Genomic DNA, 20,470 nt, shown 5'->3' with positions numbered 1-20,470 from the left:
AGCCAAGCACACGGTGCAGGTCCGCACGGATCACAAGAACTTAGAGTATTGGCGGACGGCTAAGTTGCAGACCCAGCGACACATGCGCTGGGCGGAGTTCTTTGCGGACTTCGACTTCAAAATAGAATACATCCCAGGAGACTCCAATGTTATTGCAGACGCGCTATCCCGAAAGCCGCAATACTTGGAGGAAGCAGCTCCAATCGCAGCAAAGCACATTTTCGCACCGCAGGCGTGGACGTGCGCTACCATCGCAGTCGACCTGGACGCGGTGCGACGCGCGTTGCAAAGGGATCAGTTTGCACAGTCTAAGATGGAGGAGCTACGCGGAGGGTCGCGACACAACGATGAGTTTCAATTACAAGATGGACTTTTGACTCGTAAGGGTGCCCTTTACGTGCCCACCGACGATCTTCGAGCCAAGGTTCTGCAACAGTTGCATGACGCCCCTAGTGCAGGCCATTTCGGCAAAGAAAAGACGATGGAGTTGGTGGCTAGAGACTTTTGGTGGCCCCAGATGAGAGGAGAGGTGGCGGACTACGTCGCCAGGTGTGATATCTGCCAGAGGTCCAAACCAGTGCACCAGAAGCAGGCGGGATTGCTAGAACCGCTGGAGACACCGCAGCAACCATGGGAGAGGGTAGCGTTGGACTTTGTTACAGACCTGCCCAGCTCCAGAGGTAAGACGGCGGTGTTAGTGGTGGTGGACTTGTTCACCAAGATGGCGCACTTCATCCCTTGTGCCAAGGTGGCGACGGCAGAACAGACCGCAAAGCTCTTCATCGATCACGTCTTCAGAGTGCATGGACTTCCGCAGTCCGTCTTGTCCGACAGGGGGCGCCAGTTTGTTTCCACTTTCTGGCGAAAGCTTCTGGGCATCTTGCACGTCAAAATCAACCTGACATCGGCGAGGCATCCACAAACCAACGGTCAAGCGGAGAGGGTCAACGCGATCATGCAGCAGTACCTGCGGTGCTACGCCAACCAGCGACCTGCGGCGTGGGTGGACTATCTGCCGATGGCTGAATTCGCCTACAACAACACGAAACACGCTTCCACCGGGGTGACGCCTTTCTTCGCGAACAATGGCCGTCATCCCAGAACCTTCCCGAGATTTGCGGCACCAGGAGGGGGGGGGCCTCAAGATGCCGACCAGTTTGCAGCGGAGTTGCAAGAGGTGCACGAGGAGCTGCGGAGACATTTGGAGCTGGCAAAACAGGCGTATAAGGTGCAGGCCGATAAGCACAGGAGGGCGGGAGAGGACATCCAGGTTGGGGACTGGGTGTGGTTAGCAGCCCACGCGATGCCGGCCAGGTCATTGGCCAAGAAGAAGTTAGGACACAGGCAGCTAGGGCCATATCAAGTTGAGGCTAAGATCAATCCGGTGGCTTTTCGTCTAGCCCTTCCGGAAGGTTCCAGGGTGCACCCGGTCTTTCATAGGTCGGTGCTCACTCCCTACAAAACCCCACACAGGTTTCAAGAGTCAGGAGCACCCCCAGAGCCACGTAGGAGGGCGCCTGAGAGGGGGGAATCGCCAAGGCCAGAACCTCTTAACGAGGTCACAGAGATACTGGACTCGAGATGGGGGGAGGAGGGAGTTGAATATTTTCTCGCCAGGGAGGGCACACCAGCCGCTGCTAATAGTTGGGTGCCAGGCTACGAGTTAGACGAACCCCTTTTGAAAGAAGAGTTCCATGCACTTTTCCCACATAGACCCATGCCAGCTGAGTACTTTGATGACTGGCTTTTCACACCCACATTGTCAGATAGCACGTTCAGGGGTTTCTCTTCCCCCGAGGAAAGAACACCAGAATCAAGCCCGCCCAGGGGATCGTGCTCGGGGGTGGACACGGAAACCCCTTATTGGTGGGAGGAGCAGCCAGAGGAGGAATGGCGTAAGAGGTGGCTGATAGGTCCTTGGCGGGCAGCACCGGAGGAAGTAGCGATGGAAGCAGAGACTGAGAAGCATTTGGGGGAAGAACCCGACTTCGAATACACTTACACAGAACTGCCAGCAGAGAACATTGACGTAGACGACCTGTATCCTGAGCCTACCCCCGAAGAGCCGCAGTTTCCACAACCGGTCCCCGGCGAGCGGGAGGGGGGAAGGGGGGGCTTCGAGGGGGGGATGGATGTCAGGGTTTCTGGGAGAGAGGAGGAGATGACAGAGGAGACGGAGAGCGAGTGGGAGGAGGGGCAGAAGGATGAGGAAGAAGATGACGGAATTCTGAGGGAATCCACGAGTCTGAGCAGCGAGTCAGAGGATTCTCAAAAGGGGGTTACCTTAATCAAGCAAAGGGGAGGAGAAGGGAGAAGCGGAGAGGAGCCCAGTGGAAGACAGAGGAAGCAAGAGACGTCTCAGCCGGAACGGAGTAAAGGGGGTGGAGTCGTCAGCCTCTCGGAGGGAGCAGGATTAGGAGAGAACAGAGAGAGGGGGTTGGAGCAGGGTGTTCAGCCGGAAAGGGTGGAGAGCAGAGCAGGGGGTGGTGTAGCGGTCGAAAGAAAGGTCAGCAGCAACGTACGCGCGCCAAGTTCAAACGTAGAGGCGCGCGGAAGTGGAGAGAGCTCAGGGGAGGAGCCCGGCCCTAAAGCCAGAAAGAGGGGGGAAGAGGCGGCAGAGGATTCAGCCTCAGGCGAGTCACGGAGAGAGGGAACCCAGGGGGGCAGGAAGACCCTGCGGAAAAGAAAGGAGAGGAAGAGGTGGTCTAGAGCCAGGCTATTAAGTTGGTGCGGAAGAGGGGAGGAGTCAGAGGGGACTTCAGCGGTCTAACGTGGCAGACGTACGGCCACAATGCTGAACTGTATGAGAAGCAGAAATCTTCAATAAACTTTTCCTGTAAATAAGCTGCAACGGAGTGAGGTCTCTTGTGAGCTGGGACCAGACCTGGGTGGCCGTGACATTTGTGTTTATAGTTTTTCAGTTTCATGACATAACAAATAAAACATTTGCATAAAATATAAAAAGTGAAGCTGCTGTCCAAAATGCAAATGTCCTGGGCTTTTGACCAGTCTGTTACCTTAATACCTAGTTTGCTTTTAAGCATCTAGTACTCAATTCTCACAAGGAAATGACACTGTGAACGGCTGCCTTGGAACTTTCCACAGCTAAAGGAGGTGAGGAGTGTGAAATATACATACAGATGTGTTTTCTTCCATAAGGTAATAGCATTCTGCTTGTTTATGAGCTGAATTTAGTTTATCAGTTTGTTTCCCTGTAACAGAGCTGGCCAATGTAATGCCTTCCATATGCTGTTAAGCCTCCAGTTATCATTTGCTGCAGACATGGCCACAGTCAGGGATGATACTGTATTCCAACAACATCTGGAAGGTGCCATGTTGGAAAGCCCTGCTCTACAACAATATAAAGGCATGCAGCACCATTCTTTGGATATAAAAGGTGTTAATACTTACGATCAAGAGGTACATCCAATGCTGTAATAATTTGGCAAAAAAAGAGAACCAGGGAAAGTCTGTTTTCAGAGATGCTGCTGCTCCACTCCATTCCAATATGTATTAGGAAATGCCCAGTAGAATTAAAACAAGCTCAAATTTCCTTTCTTATTAGCAGGAGATTTCTGGAAATGGGGTTTGTGAAGTCGTATAATCTGGAAACGAAGTAATACCAAACAACTCTTAGCAATGGTCTGGAACACATACCGTAATCAGGCTACTACAACCCTTGCATTATGGCTGATTCATACATTCAGTTTAAGTGCACCAGAAATCAGGATGTGAACCATAATGTGTAACAATTATACCATCTGAGTTATATGTGCGGGAACTCCTTTTCATTCCATGTACAAGTGCATGGAAGCAACAGCCAATGCTGCCATTGCTGGGGGTGGGGGGAGAACTCTATTTCAGTTGCAGACCACATATTTTGTAGCAAGGAGGTCACATGTTCAAAAGGCACTCAGATCAAGCAGTGAGTCACCCACCTTCTGACCTAGAGATAACAATGGACTGACTTAGTAGGTCTTTTCAGATGTGTGCAAGGAAGGTGGGTAGGAAAAACAGGATAGTGAGTGCCTGACCTGTGTGTGTTCATTAGAAGGTTTGAAAGATCCCAGAGGGTTCACTCCATGTGACTGAGGTGCCTTTTTTTTTTTTTAGGGCTGTGTGCATGGGCTCATATCTTAGGAATACACTTTCACATACTGATATAATGTCCAAACAGAGTTCATAAGGACTTTTTCTTATGTGTCTTTCCAGTGAAGCGGGGCAAGAGGTGGAGAAAGAAAGAAAAGTGGTCCATAGACAAGGTGACACTCCATAATCAAATCTGCATTAATTTTCCAGGTCATTCAGATGGCCACCTGAAATGGAACCATATGAAGGGCTTACAAGTGCATGGTAAAATTGCTATGACAACAGCAGCAGTTGCTTCACGTCTACCGTTTACAAAATGATGTTGCCTCCATTTCAAGTAACCACCTACATATATATAGCTGCATCTTTGGAACTAAGCCTTTGAAACTTTTGTAAAGTATCAAGATCATGGATGCTTTCAATGAAATTTTACTGACACACTGAAAGATGGCGCCAAGGTAAGACATGCATATCAGAGCTCCGCAAATTCTCTTTCAATTACTGTACATGATGGGGGTTTGCTTTGCTGACTTCTTCCCCTCTCTTTTATTCTTTTTAAAATTATTAGTATCGAAGGCAATGTTGTTTTATGTGTTCTGACAGCCTCAAGAATTTGCACTATATAATTTGTGAAGCCAGAGTCGTAAATTAGTTTTAACGAAGCCTAACAGCCTTGCAGCCACTGCCCTGCTTTCCTGTTGGCTATATCTCCACATTTAAAAAACTTATTTTAAGGACTTTTAAACTTAAAAACCTTTTAATCTTTTAAAATCCATTTTAATTCCTTTGACCCCTATATTTTAAACAAAGTGAAGGAGAGGGAAAATTGCTGTTGGCCGAAGAGGCTACGTTGAAAGAATGCCCTGTTTGGTTTTTGGTTTTATCTTTTTAGCCCCCCCCCCTACTGCCTTGCTGCCCACAAAGTAGCTGTAGATCAATCTGGACTAGATGAGACTGTAGATTTGGAACTCAACCAATTGACCTAAGAAGTACGGCTTGGCTGATACACGTAGAATTCCAGAAATGAGAAGAGCAAAAAGTCCCACTTGTCCAGATATGGATAGTGATGCCTCTTAAAGAGTCTGTTTCTCCACCAAAAAAATCCTTTTAACTCTCTGCACACAGAAACAGCAGAGGAGACCTTCCCTGGATTTAACAAGAAGGATACTGAAATTAATAGCCTTAATTTAGCCATTTTCATTAATTCCAATGGGTCTTCTCTGAGTTAAACTCATCCCATGATACATAATAATTACAATGTAGTGTGCTCAGCGTTGGACACACTTTGCATATATTCGCCTTGTTTGCACATTACTTTAAACAATAGTTAAAGTAAAGTATGGTTTGAATGCAAATGTGAAGTATGCTGTTGTACGTTGCTGCAATAGCATGCACTTCATTCCTCTCTGTACCTGCTATGGTGCCAGAAGCTAAGCCTGTCAGTCTGGCTGAAGTGTTGTGTCCAAACCTGAGCTCATGGTTTGTTTGGAAAGAAATAAACTATTGTCCTAGGTGCAGATGTAACAAAATGACAGACGACAGCTTAGCTCCTGGCAGCACTGTAGCAGCTGTCAACAATTTCAGCAGTGTGCATTAAGAATGAAGCACTCATTGTTTTTGAATGAACAACCCACAATTTGAACTCTAAGCACCAGCATGTTACATGTTCACATTTTAACCATAGATTAAAGTGACATGTGACCCATATCATTATCTCAGTATTCCTTACAACAATCCCAAAAGGTTGGTCTGTGTTATTATTCCATGATCTCGCGTAAGCGGCTGAGACTGACATATATTGCAGAAGTTTGGACATAAATAACCCAGAATGTTTGCAAGCTTTTTATATTGCCTTGGTAACATTCAACAACCAACCAATCAACCTAATATTCACTGACTAGTCTCTATGCACATAATCCATTTTTTCAAGACAGGTAGTGCAGCAACCTGAATAGAAATATTGTGTAATCTGAAGCATACACCAGGGCATTTTGTCATATGATTTTAATATTAGAGCCAAAGGGAATGCAAGTGCTGAACTTGCAGTATGTAGCTATTAAGTGTCATCTGCTATAAACATAAAATACCTCAGTGGTTCATGATAGAACATATTTAACTAAAACACCTCTGTAGATTTGTCAGCACAATTTTTGTTCTGGTTCATCGTATTCAGGATGAATAGTGACATAAATGGGAAAAGGTAAGACTGCAGCTCTGGCTGAACTGAGCATATTCTTGGCCACGAGATAAAGTCACCACACTTTTGACACGTGTTGTTATACAATGAATAAATAGCTGTATTATAAAGTTACATATTCTGCACATTATCAGAGCAATCTCCTATTCATGATATGCCAGTTGGGGTGCGGCTATAGGAAGCCCTGCTATGCAGATGGAACTACAGATACATTGCTGTCATGGGTCCAGATCCTTATCAGAATGAGACTCACGGGGCAAATTTGACATGTGGGCGTGACGTGACCACCAACCTAGCAATCACATGGTGTCACAATGATGCCAGGAGCTCCTATCCGCCATCCCTGGGCGGTCAAAGATCATGTTGCTACTGGGAATCCCCCTGGCTGGCCAGTCTGCTGGGCTTGATGGCCTGCCAAAACCTTAAGTTCAAGTGGGCCAATCCGAGGATTTTCTTGGCTACGATGAAAGTGAAGTTAATCACTGCACTGCCCTCCCCAAAGGAAAGTACTTGACTAAAAGCAGTACAGTGGTACCTCGGGTTACAGACGCTTCAGGTTACAGACTCTGCTAACCCAGAAATAGTGCTTCAGGTTAAGAACTTTGCTTCAGGATGAGAACAGAAATCATGCTCTGGCGGCGCGGCAGCAACTGGAGGCCCCATTAGCTAAAGTGGTGCTTCAGGTTAAGAACAGTTTCAGGTTAAGTACGTACCTCCAGAACGAATTAAGTACTTAACCCGAGGTACCACTGTACTTGACTGAAACAGACATACTTTATCCATACTACTAAAAAGAAGAGTGAAAACAGCATTCCTCAGATGAAAATAGGGACATTTGTCAACCCCCCCCCCCACAACTGGCCCTCCTGGGCCCCTATTTTTGAGGGGGGGCAGCATTTCCTATCTGAAGAAGGGTGAGCACACATGCCCTTCACTATCATGAGAAAACCCCTAAATCCCAATTTTATATTGTTTTATTTTATTCTTTGTTTTTGTTTTTAAAGTAAAGGTAAAGGACCCCTGACAGTTAAGTCCAGTCTCAAACGACTCTGGGGTTGCGGTGCTCATCTTGCTTTACTGGCCGAGGGAGCCGACGTTTGTCCGCAGCCAGTTTTTCCGGGTCATGTGATCATCATGACTAAGCCGCTTCTGGCGAAACCAGAGCAGCACACAAAAATGCCTTTTACCTTCCCGCCGGAACGGTACCTATTTATCTACTTGCACTTTGACATGCTTTCGAACTGCTAGGTTGGCAGGAGCAGGGACTGAACAACAGAAGCTCACCCTGTTGCGGGGATTCAAACCGCTGACCTGATCGGTAAGCCCTAGGCTCAGTGGCTTACACCACAGCGCCACCTGCGTAGATTTAGATAAAGAAGAGCACCCACCAATAAATACTTTTTAGAAAGGGGCAAAATTAGACATGGACACACAAAGCATTAAAACAAATATCAATCAAGACTCCTTGCACTTGCTCCACTTCCTCTTTCCTCCTGCCCAGGGAGACTCTGCCATTTGCCTGCCCCTCAGAACCTGGTGCTTCACACAGGGCTAGAACTCAGTGGCTGCAGACTCTCCTCTCCTTGCCCACTCTCCAGCAGCTCCTCAAGGGAGAAGGCCAGAAGTGGCAGCCATGGAGAGGCAGTGGGATGTTCCCCCGCTGCCACCATTGTCATCACTTCAGACAAGCACTGGCAAGCACCCCGAGTTCAGTGATAGTGGCACTAGTGGAGGAAATAGGGACATTCTGGGACCAAATCAAAAGCCGGGATGGCTTCTGTAATTCTGGACTGTCCCTGGGAAATTGGGACACTTGTGAGGGTATGAAACGGTTTCTAGGCCAAAGTAAATGTTTCCTTTCAAGTTATTATTTCCCACTGGTTAAACTGAATAATAAAACCTTTTATCCAGCCAGAGCCATTGAAGCCTTCGAGCTGATTAACTATTTAGCAAAAGGTTTCATTTCTTAACTAGGTCCCATGCACAATTCAATAGTAACTCTTACAAGATGGAACTTTTCTTGCATATCAACATCACTATTTTTACTGAGGTATGTAGATGACAAAATTGAAGTATTTGGCTGCCAAGTAACTTTCATTTTAAAATAGCTTTTATTAAATCCTGCCAATTAAATGGATCTCTTAATAGGCCTAGCTGATTAAGCTTTTGCATATTTTCAAACCTTTAAAGCCACATTTATTTTCAATAGATGTTTTGACACCAGAAATCCTATCATCTTTCAAAACATTTGTACTAGTTTGACTCCTTTTAATAATATTTCGCAATCTATTGAATTCACTGACAGATGAATGGATGTGAGCATTTCATAATTTCAATGTGTTTCCTGTATCCCACCTCTTACAAAGTTGAACAGCAAATAATTCATTCCAAAGTTGTAAGAGCCAGGAAACCACATGAATTGCCATCATTTTGGAAACTATGCACCATTTCCATTTGAGTATCCATTCTTTTGTCATTCAAGCACTGACGTTACACTATCCATTCATTCAGCAGGCTTTGGAAACTGCTACTAGTCATCAACATTCTAGCGAAGCAACAAAGCCTTGCAATATTACTAGACCATGTAAAATACAAAACAAAACAAAACACCGAGCTATTGAAAAGTGGTGTTAATGCCAGACGAATGACATTACTGAGTAAAGTTAATATATGAACCTGCTTACTCTTGGAAATTCTGTAAGGGTATATGAAGTCACAAGCATATGTACTTTGACAGTCGGGGTAAGATGTATCACTTTGATTTTATTCAAAGCTGTGACTAAACTGGGGTCTGTTTGGCACCACTATATAATCAGTAAGAGCTTGATCAGCAGCCAACAAATTTGGATGAGATTGCAAAGTAAGTGTTTCACAACAAATCAGAAAGCTCTGAAGCAGTGAGGTTGCTTAACTGTGCCAAATTGATCCTTTATGAGCTTTGCCCTTGTGTTAGGATCTGCTGCTGGCAGCACAATATGCACCAGCAGCAAATCACTGTGTGCGAAAAAGGCTGAATAGCTCTTGCCAACTCATGGGATTTACAGGAGATAGGAGTATTTCAAAGGAGTAGACCTGTTTCATGTGTAATCATGTACATGTTAACAGTTGTCATAGCTCCCCAAAAGAACAAAAGATGCCAAAGTGAGTGAAAAATAAGGGTTATAGGACTTTTAAATGAGAGAATCAATGAAGAGCTGTTGTACTGGGAGACGACATGTTTGTGTGTTAAGGCACTGAGACCTAAAGGAAAGGCCTATCCTATTTTTGGACCAGGCTAGCAAGCAAAGTTCTCATCTAGCAATGAAAGCATTTCTTATTTAAATAAGATGCAACATACTACACTTCATTACCCTGGCGCAAAGTGCAATCATGTTCATTATCCTCTAAACATAATGTGCTCCCCCCCTTACTCAGATGACACATTAATAAAACACAAGTCCCTTGGTATCTGCTTTAAATTTAAGTGCATGGCAGTATCTTCAAATGAGATTTGCTATAGAACTCTGTTACCCACAATTATTTCAGACATTTATGGGAAGTAATGATTTACAGTGCTGGTCTCACAAACTGAGGCAAAACAGGAAGGTGTTGTGCCTCTATCTGCCCCTTGGCAGAAGCCTTGCTTACTGGGGTCATGAGGTTTCTGGGTTCCAGGAACATATTGCAAGAGGTCTGTGAGATCTTGCTAGTACATGGAAGATTCAGGTGCTTCTCCCTGCATCCTTGCATCTTTGGAGGCAGGCAAGGTGTTCCCCCCGCCACAGGAAAAGTGAAGACAAGCAGTGGCAGCAGCAAGACCTTGAAACAGTTGTGCAAGATCTCGCCAGAAGCTGCCGCTTCTCCTCACTTCTTTGGTGGCAGGGGCTGGGGTGGTGGGTTGCTTGTAGGGGCACCACCACCAGAGGATTCTGCTGCAGTCTGCCTCATTGACATGGCAGCTCTAGCCAATCTAGGGACTAGAGATCCTTTAGACTGTTGGTGAGGAACCCTGGAGGAAAAGAACTATAGAAGTCAATGAACTTGAGTCCATTGATTTCAGTGCATCTACTCTGAGTATGACAGTTGGATGCAATGCTTAATCTCTAGTCCATTGTTTGAAGAATAGATATTACATATACTGGACAACGTCTACACCATACTGCAACTGCAAAGGTTACTGAAGTATTCATTTTGTTCTTTTATAAAGGAACTAACAATTAGAGAGTAGTATGGTGAATAGCAATAAGTGCTCATGCCTTCTTTGCTCATTAAAATAAAATGAAAAACATTTCCCAAAATTTAGCTTTTGAAGACATATTTCTTTTTCCAAGCGATAACCTGAGATTTAAAAATAAACCACTTAATCTCCCTGTTTATGTAGGCATGCAGTAACATAACATATTGATTGCTAAAATTAACTTGCTGCCAAAAAACCCCTGACAATAGCACTGTGCAAACAATTTGAATTGGATTTTTGCAAGCATGTAGCATGAATCCAATTTAAGCAGGTCCTGACTTAACAAGGTGAATAAAAATGACAGGCCATGTGCCCTCTCCTTAATACCAATAAACTTCTCATGCATCATCTCCCTATTAGGCACCCTAAGGGTGGAAAAGAACATGTTACAAAAAACATCCCAAGGTCTGTATACTGTATATCCATTTATAATCTTTACCAACATAGCTCTGTTTCTTCTACAATGAGACCCCTAGAAACAATCTAGGGCAGCCTTCTACAACATGCTGCCCTCCAGATGTTGACTACAACTCCTGACAGCCCTAGCACAAAATATCTGGAGGACACCAGACTGGCACAAGTTCATACAATATATTGATTCAGTACTTTTTGTATTAGCTTTCACCAGCTATCAAGATCTGCTACGAACTGATCTTTCTGTACGTCTGAGGAAGACAACTTCCATCAACCCCAGTGAATCATCCCTGTTGGAGCTGATAGATTGGTCTGATAGGGTATATGAACCTATTTTGACATATAAACTTACTATAGTGGAAGTAAATAAGTTCACTGATGAGCCCATGCAAGTTCTGCAGTGGCCATGTCATGCTAAGAGCCACAAACAATCTGCCCACCCCTATGACTTGTTTCACTGCCCTCCATGTAGATATACGGCCAACACAGTATGTTTACAGCATGACTAACGGTAGGCGACATTCACCCTTAGTTTTGCTCTAATTGAGTTGGTTATTTCTCATATAAAGGCACACAAAGAAATGGTTAAAGGCTACACCATGAAACCATATACAAATAACAGTATGATAATAGTATGTAGTTTAGATTTGTGTCCTTTAACAACTGATGCTTTAAGTGAGGTGTGCTGTATAAACAAGAACATATTATGGTTTCTGGATTGGATTGTTGAAGATTTGTCATCCTTTGCATTTTTTTACAAGAGCTGATAGACGTGGCAGAACTATAAATCTTTTCAGATAATCTTAGGGTGTAGCACATGTTGATTTATACTTGCTATTGTCTTAGCCACTTCAAATCTATCAGTAGAACTCTTGAAAAATTGCATTGCGTGGACAGGCGGAGTCCCCAGATCCTGCGCGGTCCCCCCGTCATGTGGAATAACGACTCAAGACAACGTGCTATGGGATTAAATTGGCCACAACTTTATTAAATTTCAAATGTGGGTAGACCTTGGCTCAGGCATTGGGCGTTCTCCCTCCCCAGTCCCCAGCCGGGGACCTAGGGAGCATCAGGGTTATCCAGTGTGGGGGGGGGGATGGGCCGGCTCTGGAGAACATATGTTCAAGCAGAGATAGCCGCCCCTGTAACGCCGCTGCCGCAGGGGAGAGCAATGACGACCTTCCGGCGTACGGTCAAAGCCTCCCTTCAGAAATCCCTTTAGCGGGGAACCCTGGTATCGCCGCCGCAAAGAGGAAGATGGACAAAAGGATTCCGCCCAAGGCCTGATACCGCCAAAGTTGTGACGTTTTGCTAAGGGAAAGGCGAAACCTGCCAATGCAGGGAAATTCCTTTCCGGCCCTTTAACAGCGACCTTAACGTAGCAGCGCCCGCATACCTGTGAAGAAAAGTTAACCTGCAAAACCTGTGAGGAAAATTAACCTGCAACATAAGACATTGACTGAGGGTGGGTAGGGTGGGAGAAGCTCTGGAGCCAAGTGAGAATTCCCAGGTAAGATCCTCCCTCCTTTGTGTGGGCAGGTAATCCCTCCCCTTACCTGGCCTGGTCTCCTTGGCAACTCTTCCCCAGGTGGGATTGGACAACTGACTGAGGTAGGCGGAGACCTCCAGGTATCCCACCTGAAGGAAGGCAAAGCCTAGCCTATGCTGTTGGAGCCCCTCCAGATCTAGGGGCTGCACGCGTCCACGCAAAGGGCGCCCCCCCGTTTTAGGCGGGGAGAGGTCATTACTTTCAGGCACTTTATACACCCAGTAGTCAAAAACAGTGATGCTTAAGGAAAACCATTTCTCTCCCTCCAACTTCAACCAATATCCTATATCCTTTGCATTCTGTCCTTTGCATTCTGTCCTACCTGCAATCCATCCTACTAGTCTTTTTTGCTTATGTAAGCTGTTCAGAAGGATAGTACACTATCAAAAGCTTTTTCTAAAATCCAGATTAATTATGTTCACTGTTTCTCATGTCTTTGGCACGTAAGCACTGTAAAAACTAAAAATGGGGGGGCGGGGGCGGGTAGGAGCAAGATGTCTTCAGATGGTAACTTATCAGCTACTCACCCATAGAAGTATGGGCTTTCATTCAGAGGGCCTTCTTGGTGGCGGCGCCTACCCTGTGGAATGCCCTCCCATCAGATATCAAGGAAATAAACAACTATTTGACTTTTAGAAGACATCTGAAGGCAGCCTTGTTTAGGGAAGTTTTTAATGTTTGAGGTTTTATTCTGTTTAATATTTTGTCGGAAGCAGCCCAAGAGTGGCTGTGGAAACCCAGCCAGATGGGCGTTGTATAAATGCTAAATTACTGTTATTGTTATTGTTATTGAATAGCTAATCCAATTATTCCCTTTACTTGGCATGGAGAGTAGATCCGTAGCCTATCTTTGTATGACATTCCTTTGCCTACCAAAATTAAGGCATGTTTTTGTTAGCTAACTACTTTCGCCTGCTACAGCTGATCCTAGGGGGTGGGATCAAGACCAAACCCAAACAGTAATCCATTGCTTGCTGTTTGGGAGGAGATAGGCTGCCCTGAGCAGAAAGCTAAGAAGTCTTGGGGAAGAGAAGACAGAGTTGAGGTTCAAAGTGAAGAAGCTGGGCCCTGAACAGTTAGCTTCTAAGTCTTCTGCCATTTTATAATATTTATGAACTTCATCTTGGTACAGTTGGGATCATAACTGAACTTCCTCCCCACATTAAATATCTCTGGGATGGAAATCCCAGAAGATTGGGAAGATGGAAATGAGAAGAAGGACTTCCCATTGCAAATGATCAATATCCTACACCAACCTTACAATGTCCTTCTCATTTTCATGATTTTCTTCCTAAGGGATATTCTTCTATAGCCTTTCAGATCTATGAATTAATTTAAACAAGGCTTGTAAAAAACAAAGCACTTGGAGACCTGAGTATCTCATGCCAAAGTGCCACTTTAAAATACCATTTATCTAATGTGATTGCATACTAAACCAAAGCCCTATATGGATTGGCTCAAAACAATCACAACACTAAGTCCTTTCCCATTTGTGTGAAATATGATGTAGCCCTGCTGCAAATAAATAGATTGCTTATTTCGCAGTGGATTTCTTAGCTGATGTGCTCTAGCCAGTGCCGGATTTATGTATAAGCTAAACAAGCTATAGCTTAGGGCCCACTCTCATGGGGGCCCCCAAAAAAATTAAAGGAAAAGGAACTGGATGTACATTTCCAAAATATGATTTAAAAACAAATAAAATAAAACCTACATACATCAACAGTATTTTGTGTTGTGTAGGCTCATGTGATGTAAGTAATGGGCCCTGCCTGCTATATAAAGGGCCCCATTACCTTCAGTAGCTTACGGCCTCATCAAACCTAAATCTGGCCCTGGCTCTAGCAGCTGAGGACCAGAAAACACAGAAAAAGCTGGTGGACTATTCCATAGAACAATACCAAGACAGACATTGGTTAAAAAATCCCAAATGGTTTATCATCCCCTGTAAAAATATACCATCTCAATTTTTTCTACAGATCTCTTCTGGGGTGAAATTCCTTCCAAGCCCCCAAACTGAATGATCAATTAAATATGATCAACATATTAGTCTCTTGATGCTGGTGCTGGTAAGGATTTTAATCTATGATCAGTTTATTCCATTGTTTCCTAAGCCTCAGATATGGAAAAGCAGGCAAGGGGGATAAAGTCTTCAGTATAAATATTTTATTTAAATAAAAACCACATAAAACATTTTTAAACGAGTTTCTTTCCAAGCAACAGTTTCTTTCCAAGAGCAGTGCCTAGTACATATAACAGGCACAAGGGAAGAGGGGCAAACACCAGATAAATGTGAATTATTTACCAATTCAACATGTTGCTATGAGTTCTCAGTAATTTGCAAGATATGCCTAGTAATGTTGTAATTAATGGACAGAGGCTTACATAAAATTACCATCTTCATCCAGTCTGTAAAATAAGTTGGCTGATTTTATTGTCAAAGGAGTACTGAAAACAGAGAGCATTTTATGAAAACTAGCAAAAGCCATATCACATTTTCCCTGCACATCCTGTTTTTGTGCAAAAATGATACATCAGAAACAGCCTTTTTGCATCTTCATCACCCAACAAATGCACAACTTTCCAATGAAGACAGAGCTCACACAGTTCCTAGATGGAAGAAAATATGAACAGTGTACTTTGGATACAAAACTGTTGTATCAAAAATGGTTTTATTACAATCAAGCAGTTCTTTGAAATAAGAGGATGCCTTCAAACAGAGGGCTGCCCTAAAGTAAGACACATAGCCACCCCAATTTGCCAGGCAACATCTATCACTTCCCCTACTATCAATTTCTAGCTGGCAAAAGTTAACATCAGCTTCCACAGATCTTATACAACAGAGATTCCATTGATGTTATGCTAGGATCTCTCTGCGTCAAAAATGTGTTGAAAGAGCATTCTTCTTTCTTAATCAGTTCAGGAGTCACATTTCACAATTTCCTAAAACAGACAGTTAGATTAAAATGAGAAGTCACAGATGGTGATCAGTTAAGTCTTGGTCTTGCTACCTGACAGACACAAGTTGCTCTGAAACATCCAAACCAACCATAGTAGTCTGTGCTATCTCAACCTGACTGAATTGATGCCCAAATCCCTTCAAACAGGCCCGATTTAACTCAGGACTCAGACAAAGCCAATCACAGCCTCTTAAAAATACCTGCTGCACCAGTGGCAAGGCCCACTGCCAGAAGCAACAAGCATAGGACCACTAACCACGTCACAAAGTTCTGGACCAAAACATGTCTTATGCCTCCAAATCTTAAATAAAAATACAGAAAAAGGCCATTCAATTTCTCCTACAAGATGTCCAAGAATTTCTCAATAACCTAAATCCCAGAAATTAGACAAAATAAGAATGATTTTACCTTTGTTTAATGCTTGGTTTTGATGAGTCAGTCAGAGTTTGATGACCTCTTTTTTAACCCTTGGTCTTCAAGAAATGATTGGAACTGAAATAAAAGGACAGTATGAATTTTTACATTGTTCATTGCATATTTTAAACCGTACATACTATTTTGCTGGGAGTTGCTGTACTGAGGCAATAGCTTCCAGCGTTTGCTATGAAGGCTCTAATGTTTGCAGTAAATGTTTGTTTTTCCCCAGTGCTACTGTTTTTTTCTAGTGCTACTGTTATCTAGAATATGGCCCTCAAGCTGAAAAAAGTTCTCAACTCCAATTCAATGTATCCCTTTGCTGTTGACAGCATGCTGGTAACAGGTTGTGATTTAGCATTCAGTTTTGTCACTATGCCTTCACATGCTACAAGTACGGTGCTCTTATTCAAGTAGGTAATACGCATTTTTAGACTGAGGATTCTGCTAATTAAACAGTACCTAATACAGTTGTACCTTGGTTTTTGAACAGCTTAGTTCTCAAACGTTTTGGCTCCTGAACGTCTCAACCCGGAAGTGACTGTTTGCAAACTATTTTTGGAAGCCGAACGTTCGATGGGGCTTCCGCAGCTTCTGATTGGCTGAAGGAGCTTCCTGCAGCCAATCAGAAGCCATGCTTTGGTTTTCGAACGTTCTGGAAGTCAAACGGACTTCCAGAACAGATTCCGTTCAACTTCCAAGGTATGACTGTATTGCAAAGTGAAACTATGTGGACTCAGAACCACATTTGGCGTTGCCAGTTCAAACTATGCAAGCTATGTCAGTTTAAACTCCCACCCTGCCCCCCCCCCCAAAGGGACTGCAGCGTCATTGTCTTAGGTGGGCATTGAGAGTAGAAAGCTTGAGAACCCCTGCCTTAAAAAGCTGAAGATGATACAGTTACAAAACATAATAGGGGAAAAGATGCCAACAGAAAGCAAAGTATTTTATCCTTCCCTGAATTTAGCACAAGTTAACTGAGGGTTAACTAGATAGCAAGCATTATATAGTAGGTTAGTACTCTATCATTAGTCATAGTTAAATACAGTGGACCCTCTGGATACGTATTTAATTTGTTCCGGGTGTACACAATTTTTTTTAAAAAAAACATGCTCACACAGACAACAGCAACTCTGCATAGACTTATATAACACTTACTGTCAATAGTGTAAAAAGGAATGCTTAACTTGCTGAATTGTTCAAATTTTAACTGCTTGGTTATATCTATCAATACAAAATATATAATGCTGTTGTGAGGTAGATATGAATCTCAAAACCCACATTACATTGTGGTTCTTGATGTATGAATATTTATTAATCCCAAATATCATGCTTTTATTGTATGCTAATCTTAAATACAATGGGTTATACTGTGCTAAATCATACATAGAGTAGACCCACTTAAATCAATGGACTACTAACTTTGTTAGATATAAAGTTAAGCAGCAATCCTAACTCCACTTACCTAGGTGTGAGCCCCATTGAATTCAATGGTACTCACACTGGAATACACATGGTTAAATATGGAGCCTTAGCAAGCTAGTATGAACTATTGATTTTAATGATTTCTACTGTTCATATGACTTGGATACAACACATTTGTTACAAGCAGATTTCTCAGTGATTTCACTTTTGTTTAATAGCAGGCACGTTGATTTTCTGCCTTGGGGTTCTATAGCATAAGAAGGGCTTCTAATGTAACTATGTCACATCAATCTTGCACAAAAAAAGTTTGCACAAAACATGATTATCTACTGCAAGTACATCAGCTTAACATAAAATTAAAAATTCTGATAGGTTTTTTCAAATAATAGTATAGTTCAAGACATGAGCAGTTGTAAATAAGAATGTATTATACAAATAATGTTACAAGTCAACAGTGGAACAACAGTAAACAGAAAATGTTGACATACTTGCTTCTGGTTTAATGAAGCTGTAACAACAAAACCACAACTGAGTTTTGTGCTTTCTAGTGCATGAAAATAGTATATTAATTAAAATATGTTATGAAGATTTGCATTAGGTATAAAATTCAATGAAATTTCAGATATGTTAAATATTGGTAAATGTGTAACTGGAAGGAAAATAATTGCCTGTGTAAAATATATTTAGAAAGTCAAGTGAATGGGATATGAACAAAAATACAAAAATCAATATTGAAAGAAACTTTTCCTTTTCTCATCAGCCAATATTACAACTTAAATAGATATTCCAACATACAAAGTAAGTTTCTTTCTGCATAGAAGAGAACAGGAACTTTGCTAATGAACTTTGGTGGTCCAGAATTGTTTTTTATTTGCTTTTGGAATTTATAAAGATATCATGTCCATACCTTTATATGAACTTCATGTAATATAAAGGTGCCAATTTCAACCCCCAGTAAAGCACTGAATTAATTAGATCCAATTTAGTTTCGTCTTCACATTTCTAAAACATCTATTTCAACACAGTTAGCAAAACTGATGAACTGGTGCAAAACAAAATTTTGTTAACTACTTAGTATTAAATAGATGTATCAGTAATACCTTCAAAATAATTCTATATGGTACCTTATGAATGCACTTTTGTTCTGCTTTTCATCTCCAGGATACAGAAGTTAAAACTTTGATTAAGAAGTCTTCCTCTCATAGCAATCCTGCTAATAAATCCCTGTGCTGCTGAATTCTGCTGCTGCTAAAGAGGTACCAAAAAAAGAGAGCTGCCTTTAAAGAGCCAATCACATCCTTCTGGACCTCCCAAGCTTCACTGTGCAATCAGCAAGGGCTTTGTAGCTATACAATAGGGGTTAAATACTTCCCTGTATTTATTTAAAAGCAAGAAAATCTGCTTAGTTGCTTGAACCTCCTACTTATTCAGAATATGGTTCTATTATATTTAATAGCAGACATTTGTTGCAGAAAGTAGCATTACTATAACTCCTGGTTCTCGGAGTTATAAGAGTTAAGTACCAGGATTCCCTTAAGGTCTTGCCTCTACCCTGCATATGCCCTTATATTTACTGTTCTTTGACTTTTTATTTCAATGCTCTGATATGATTTTGACCTAGCTATCTGCCACAGCATTTGATAATCAGACTAGTAGTACTCAGTTCTGATCAGATAAACATGGTAACTCCACAGAAACAATCTCTTTATGCTGACAAAGAAGTCTTTCAACTCAGGAAAAGAAAAATGTTCTGAAAGTCAGGATTGGTTAGAATAGATTACCACATTATGCACAAGGCTGATACACCAGATTTATCACTTTATCCTCATTTACTTTTCAAGCAATTGCCTTGACACAATTAGTCAAGAACAATGATGCCTTTCAAACTTCCCCCTGTGGAAAAATATGACATCTATAAATACAATATATCTCTTTGCTGACAAGCACACAATGTGGCTCTAGAAAAATTAAACAAAAAATGTTTCCCTTGCTGTTTTGCATGCTCAAAACAATAAGAAATGCTCCTTTGATGCCCACTTAGTTTCCCTAAAGACCTGTTCAGAAACTTCACAAAAGTACAATCACCATGTAACATAATCTACTTCAAAGCATATTGTCAAAGAAGCCTAACACTAAGTGCAGTCTCATGACCTCTCACACTTAACAAAGCTGAGAGTGAGAGTGTCTTAACCAAAGCTATTCTAGATGTGTGTTATCACTAGTCCTAGGGCTTGGTAGGTAACATTATATATTTTAAACACAAAGTTTCTTTTTGTAATAATTATTCTTAAGTTTTCATTTTATTTTATTTTTTGTTACGACTTCATTTACCCATTTCAATAGGCAAATACGTGTCAATATCTTTTAACAGCACCTGCCTGTTCAATAGCTAAATGATATGTATACTATAAATTAAGCATGCCATGAAGTTAATATTAGTACAACACCTGCAAAATTTCTAAGGTGAAATTTCTAGCCCAAAATAAACATGCATTGATTTAACTAGTTTGAATGGAAATCATTAAGTAGTGTAAATACTTAAAACTCCCACTGAAATCTACATTAATCTTTAGGGTTTTGCTCTGGCTGATGTTATCATGACTTGTTGTAGTCTAATTGTCCCTCTGTTTTCTTCTCTCTGCATCCTCTCACAACCTGCTTCATATACAAATGAATTGAAAACTGTATTTTGAAGGAAAGTTCTAAGATTTTATTCTGAACAATGACAGTTTTCCGTTCTTTAGACATGAATAGGAGAAGGACAGGTCTGATTCTGTAGCTTGATTGACCAAGTCTAATCAGAATTATTTCTGCACACTGCTTCACTACAGCAGTAGCCCCATTAAACACTAAATGCTTCTGGAACCCGTCCCCCTTTCGCCTCCTACTGTGACCCATTACTTTCCCAACAGTAGCTACCCAGTGGGCTACTCAAAACATTCAAGGGAGGAAGGCACTGTGGTAAACAATCATCTCAAAACCCACACCAAAATCTGTCATTTGGGTTTTGGGGATGGCAACTATCCAGAGCCAAACAAATGATTTGTGATAGATTTATTTTTTTTAAGCCTTCAAACTATACTTACTTTGCAAACTGATACTCTTAGTCATGTCTAAGCACTCACCTGTACAACGGGTTTTATATCTATTTTCAGAATCAAGATGACCTAGGCTAGGTGAAATCACAATTGAAAAAAACTCTTCCATTT

At 42.2% G+C, this 20,470-nt stretch overlaps 1 protein-coding gene and 1 long non-coding RNA gene across 19 annotated transcripts in view; one reads left to right on the top strand and one right to left on the bottom strand.

Moving 5' to 3' along the window:
• NRCAM (neuronal cell adhesion molecule) overlaps positions 1–20,470 on the bottom strand; it is a 137,447-nt gene that overhangs the window by 72,853 nt on the left and 44,124 nt on the right. For all 18 annotated transcript variants that reach the window (XR_014172559.1, XM_081928924.1, XM_081928930.1 and 15 more), the window contains exons 2-3: positions 15,831–15,914; positions 3,412–3,605 (exon numbers count right to left, since the gene is read on the bottom strand). Coding sequence is in view for 17 of the 18 variants with exons in the window: in XM_081928924.1 (XP_081785050.1) it covers positions 3,412–3,502 (91 nt within the window). In the remaining variant the exon portion in view is untranslated. The remainder of the gene's footprint in view (positions 1–3,411; positions 3,606–15,830; positions 15,915–20,470) is intronic.
• On the top strand, positions 10,968–15,445 carry LOC309379792. Its single transcript, XR_014172646.1, has 3 exons — positions 10,968–11,236; positions 14,442–14,525; positions 15,386–15,445. It is a non-coding gene; the product is annotated as an uncharacterized lncRNA (long non-coding RNA).

The sequence above is a fragment of the Podarcis melisellensis genome (genome assembly GCF_964234715.1).
Source record: "Podarcis melisellensis genome assembly, chromosome: 10".
NCBI classification, from domain to species: Eukaryota; Metazoa; Chordata; class Lepidosauria; order Squamata; family Lacertidae; genus Podarcis; species Podarcis melisellensis.
Note: the sequence above shows the minus strand (reverse complement) of the source record. Positions and strands in the feature narration are given on the sequence as shown.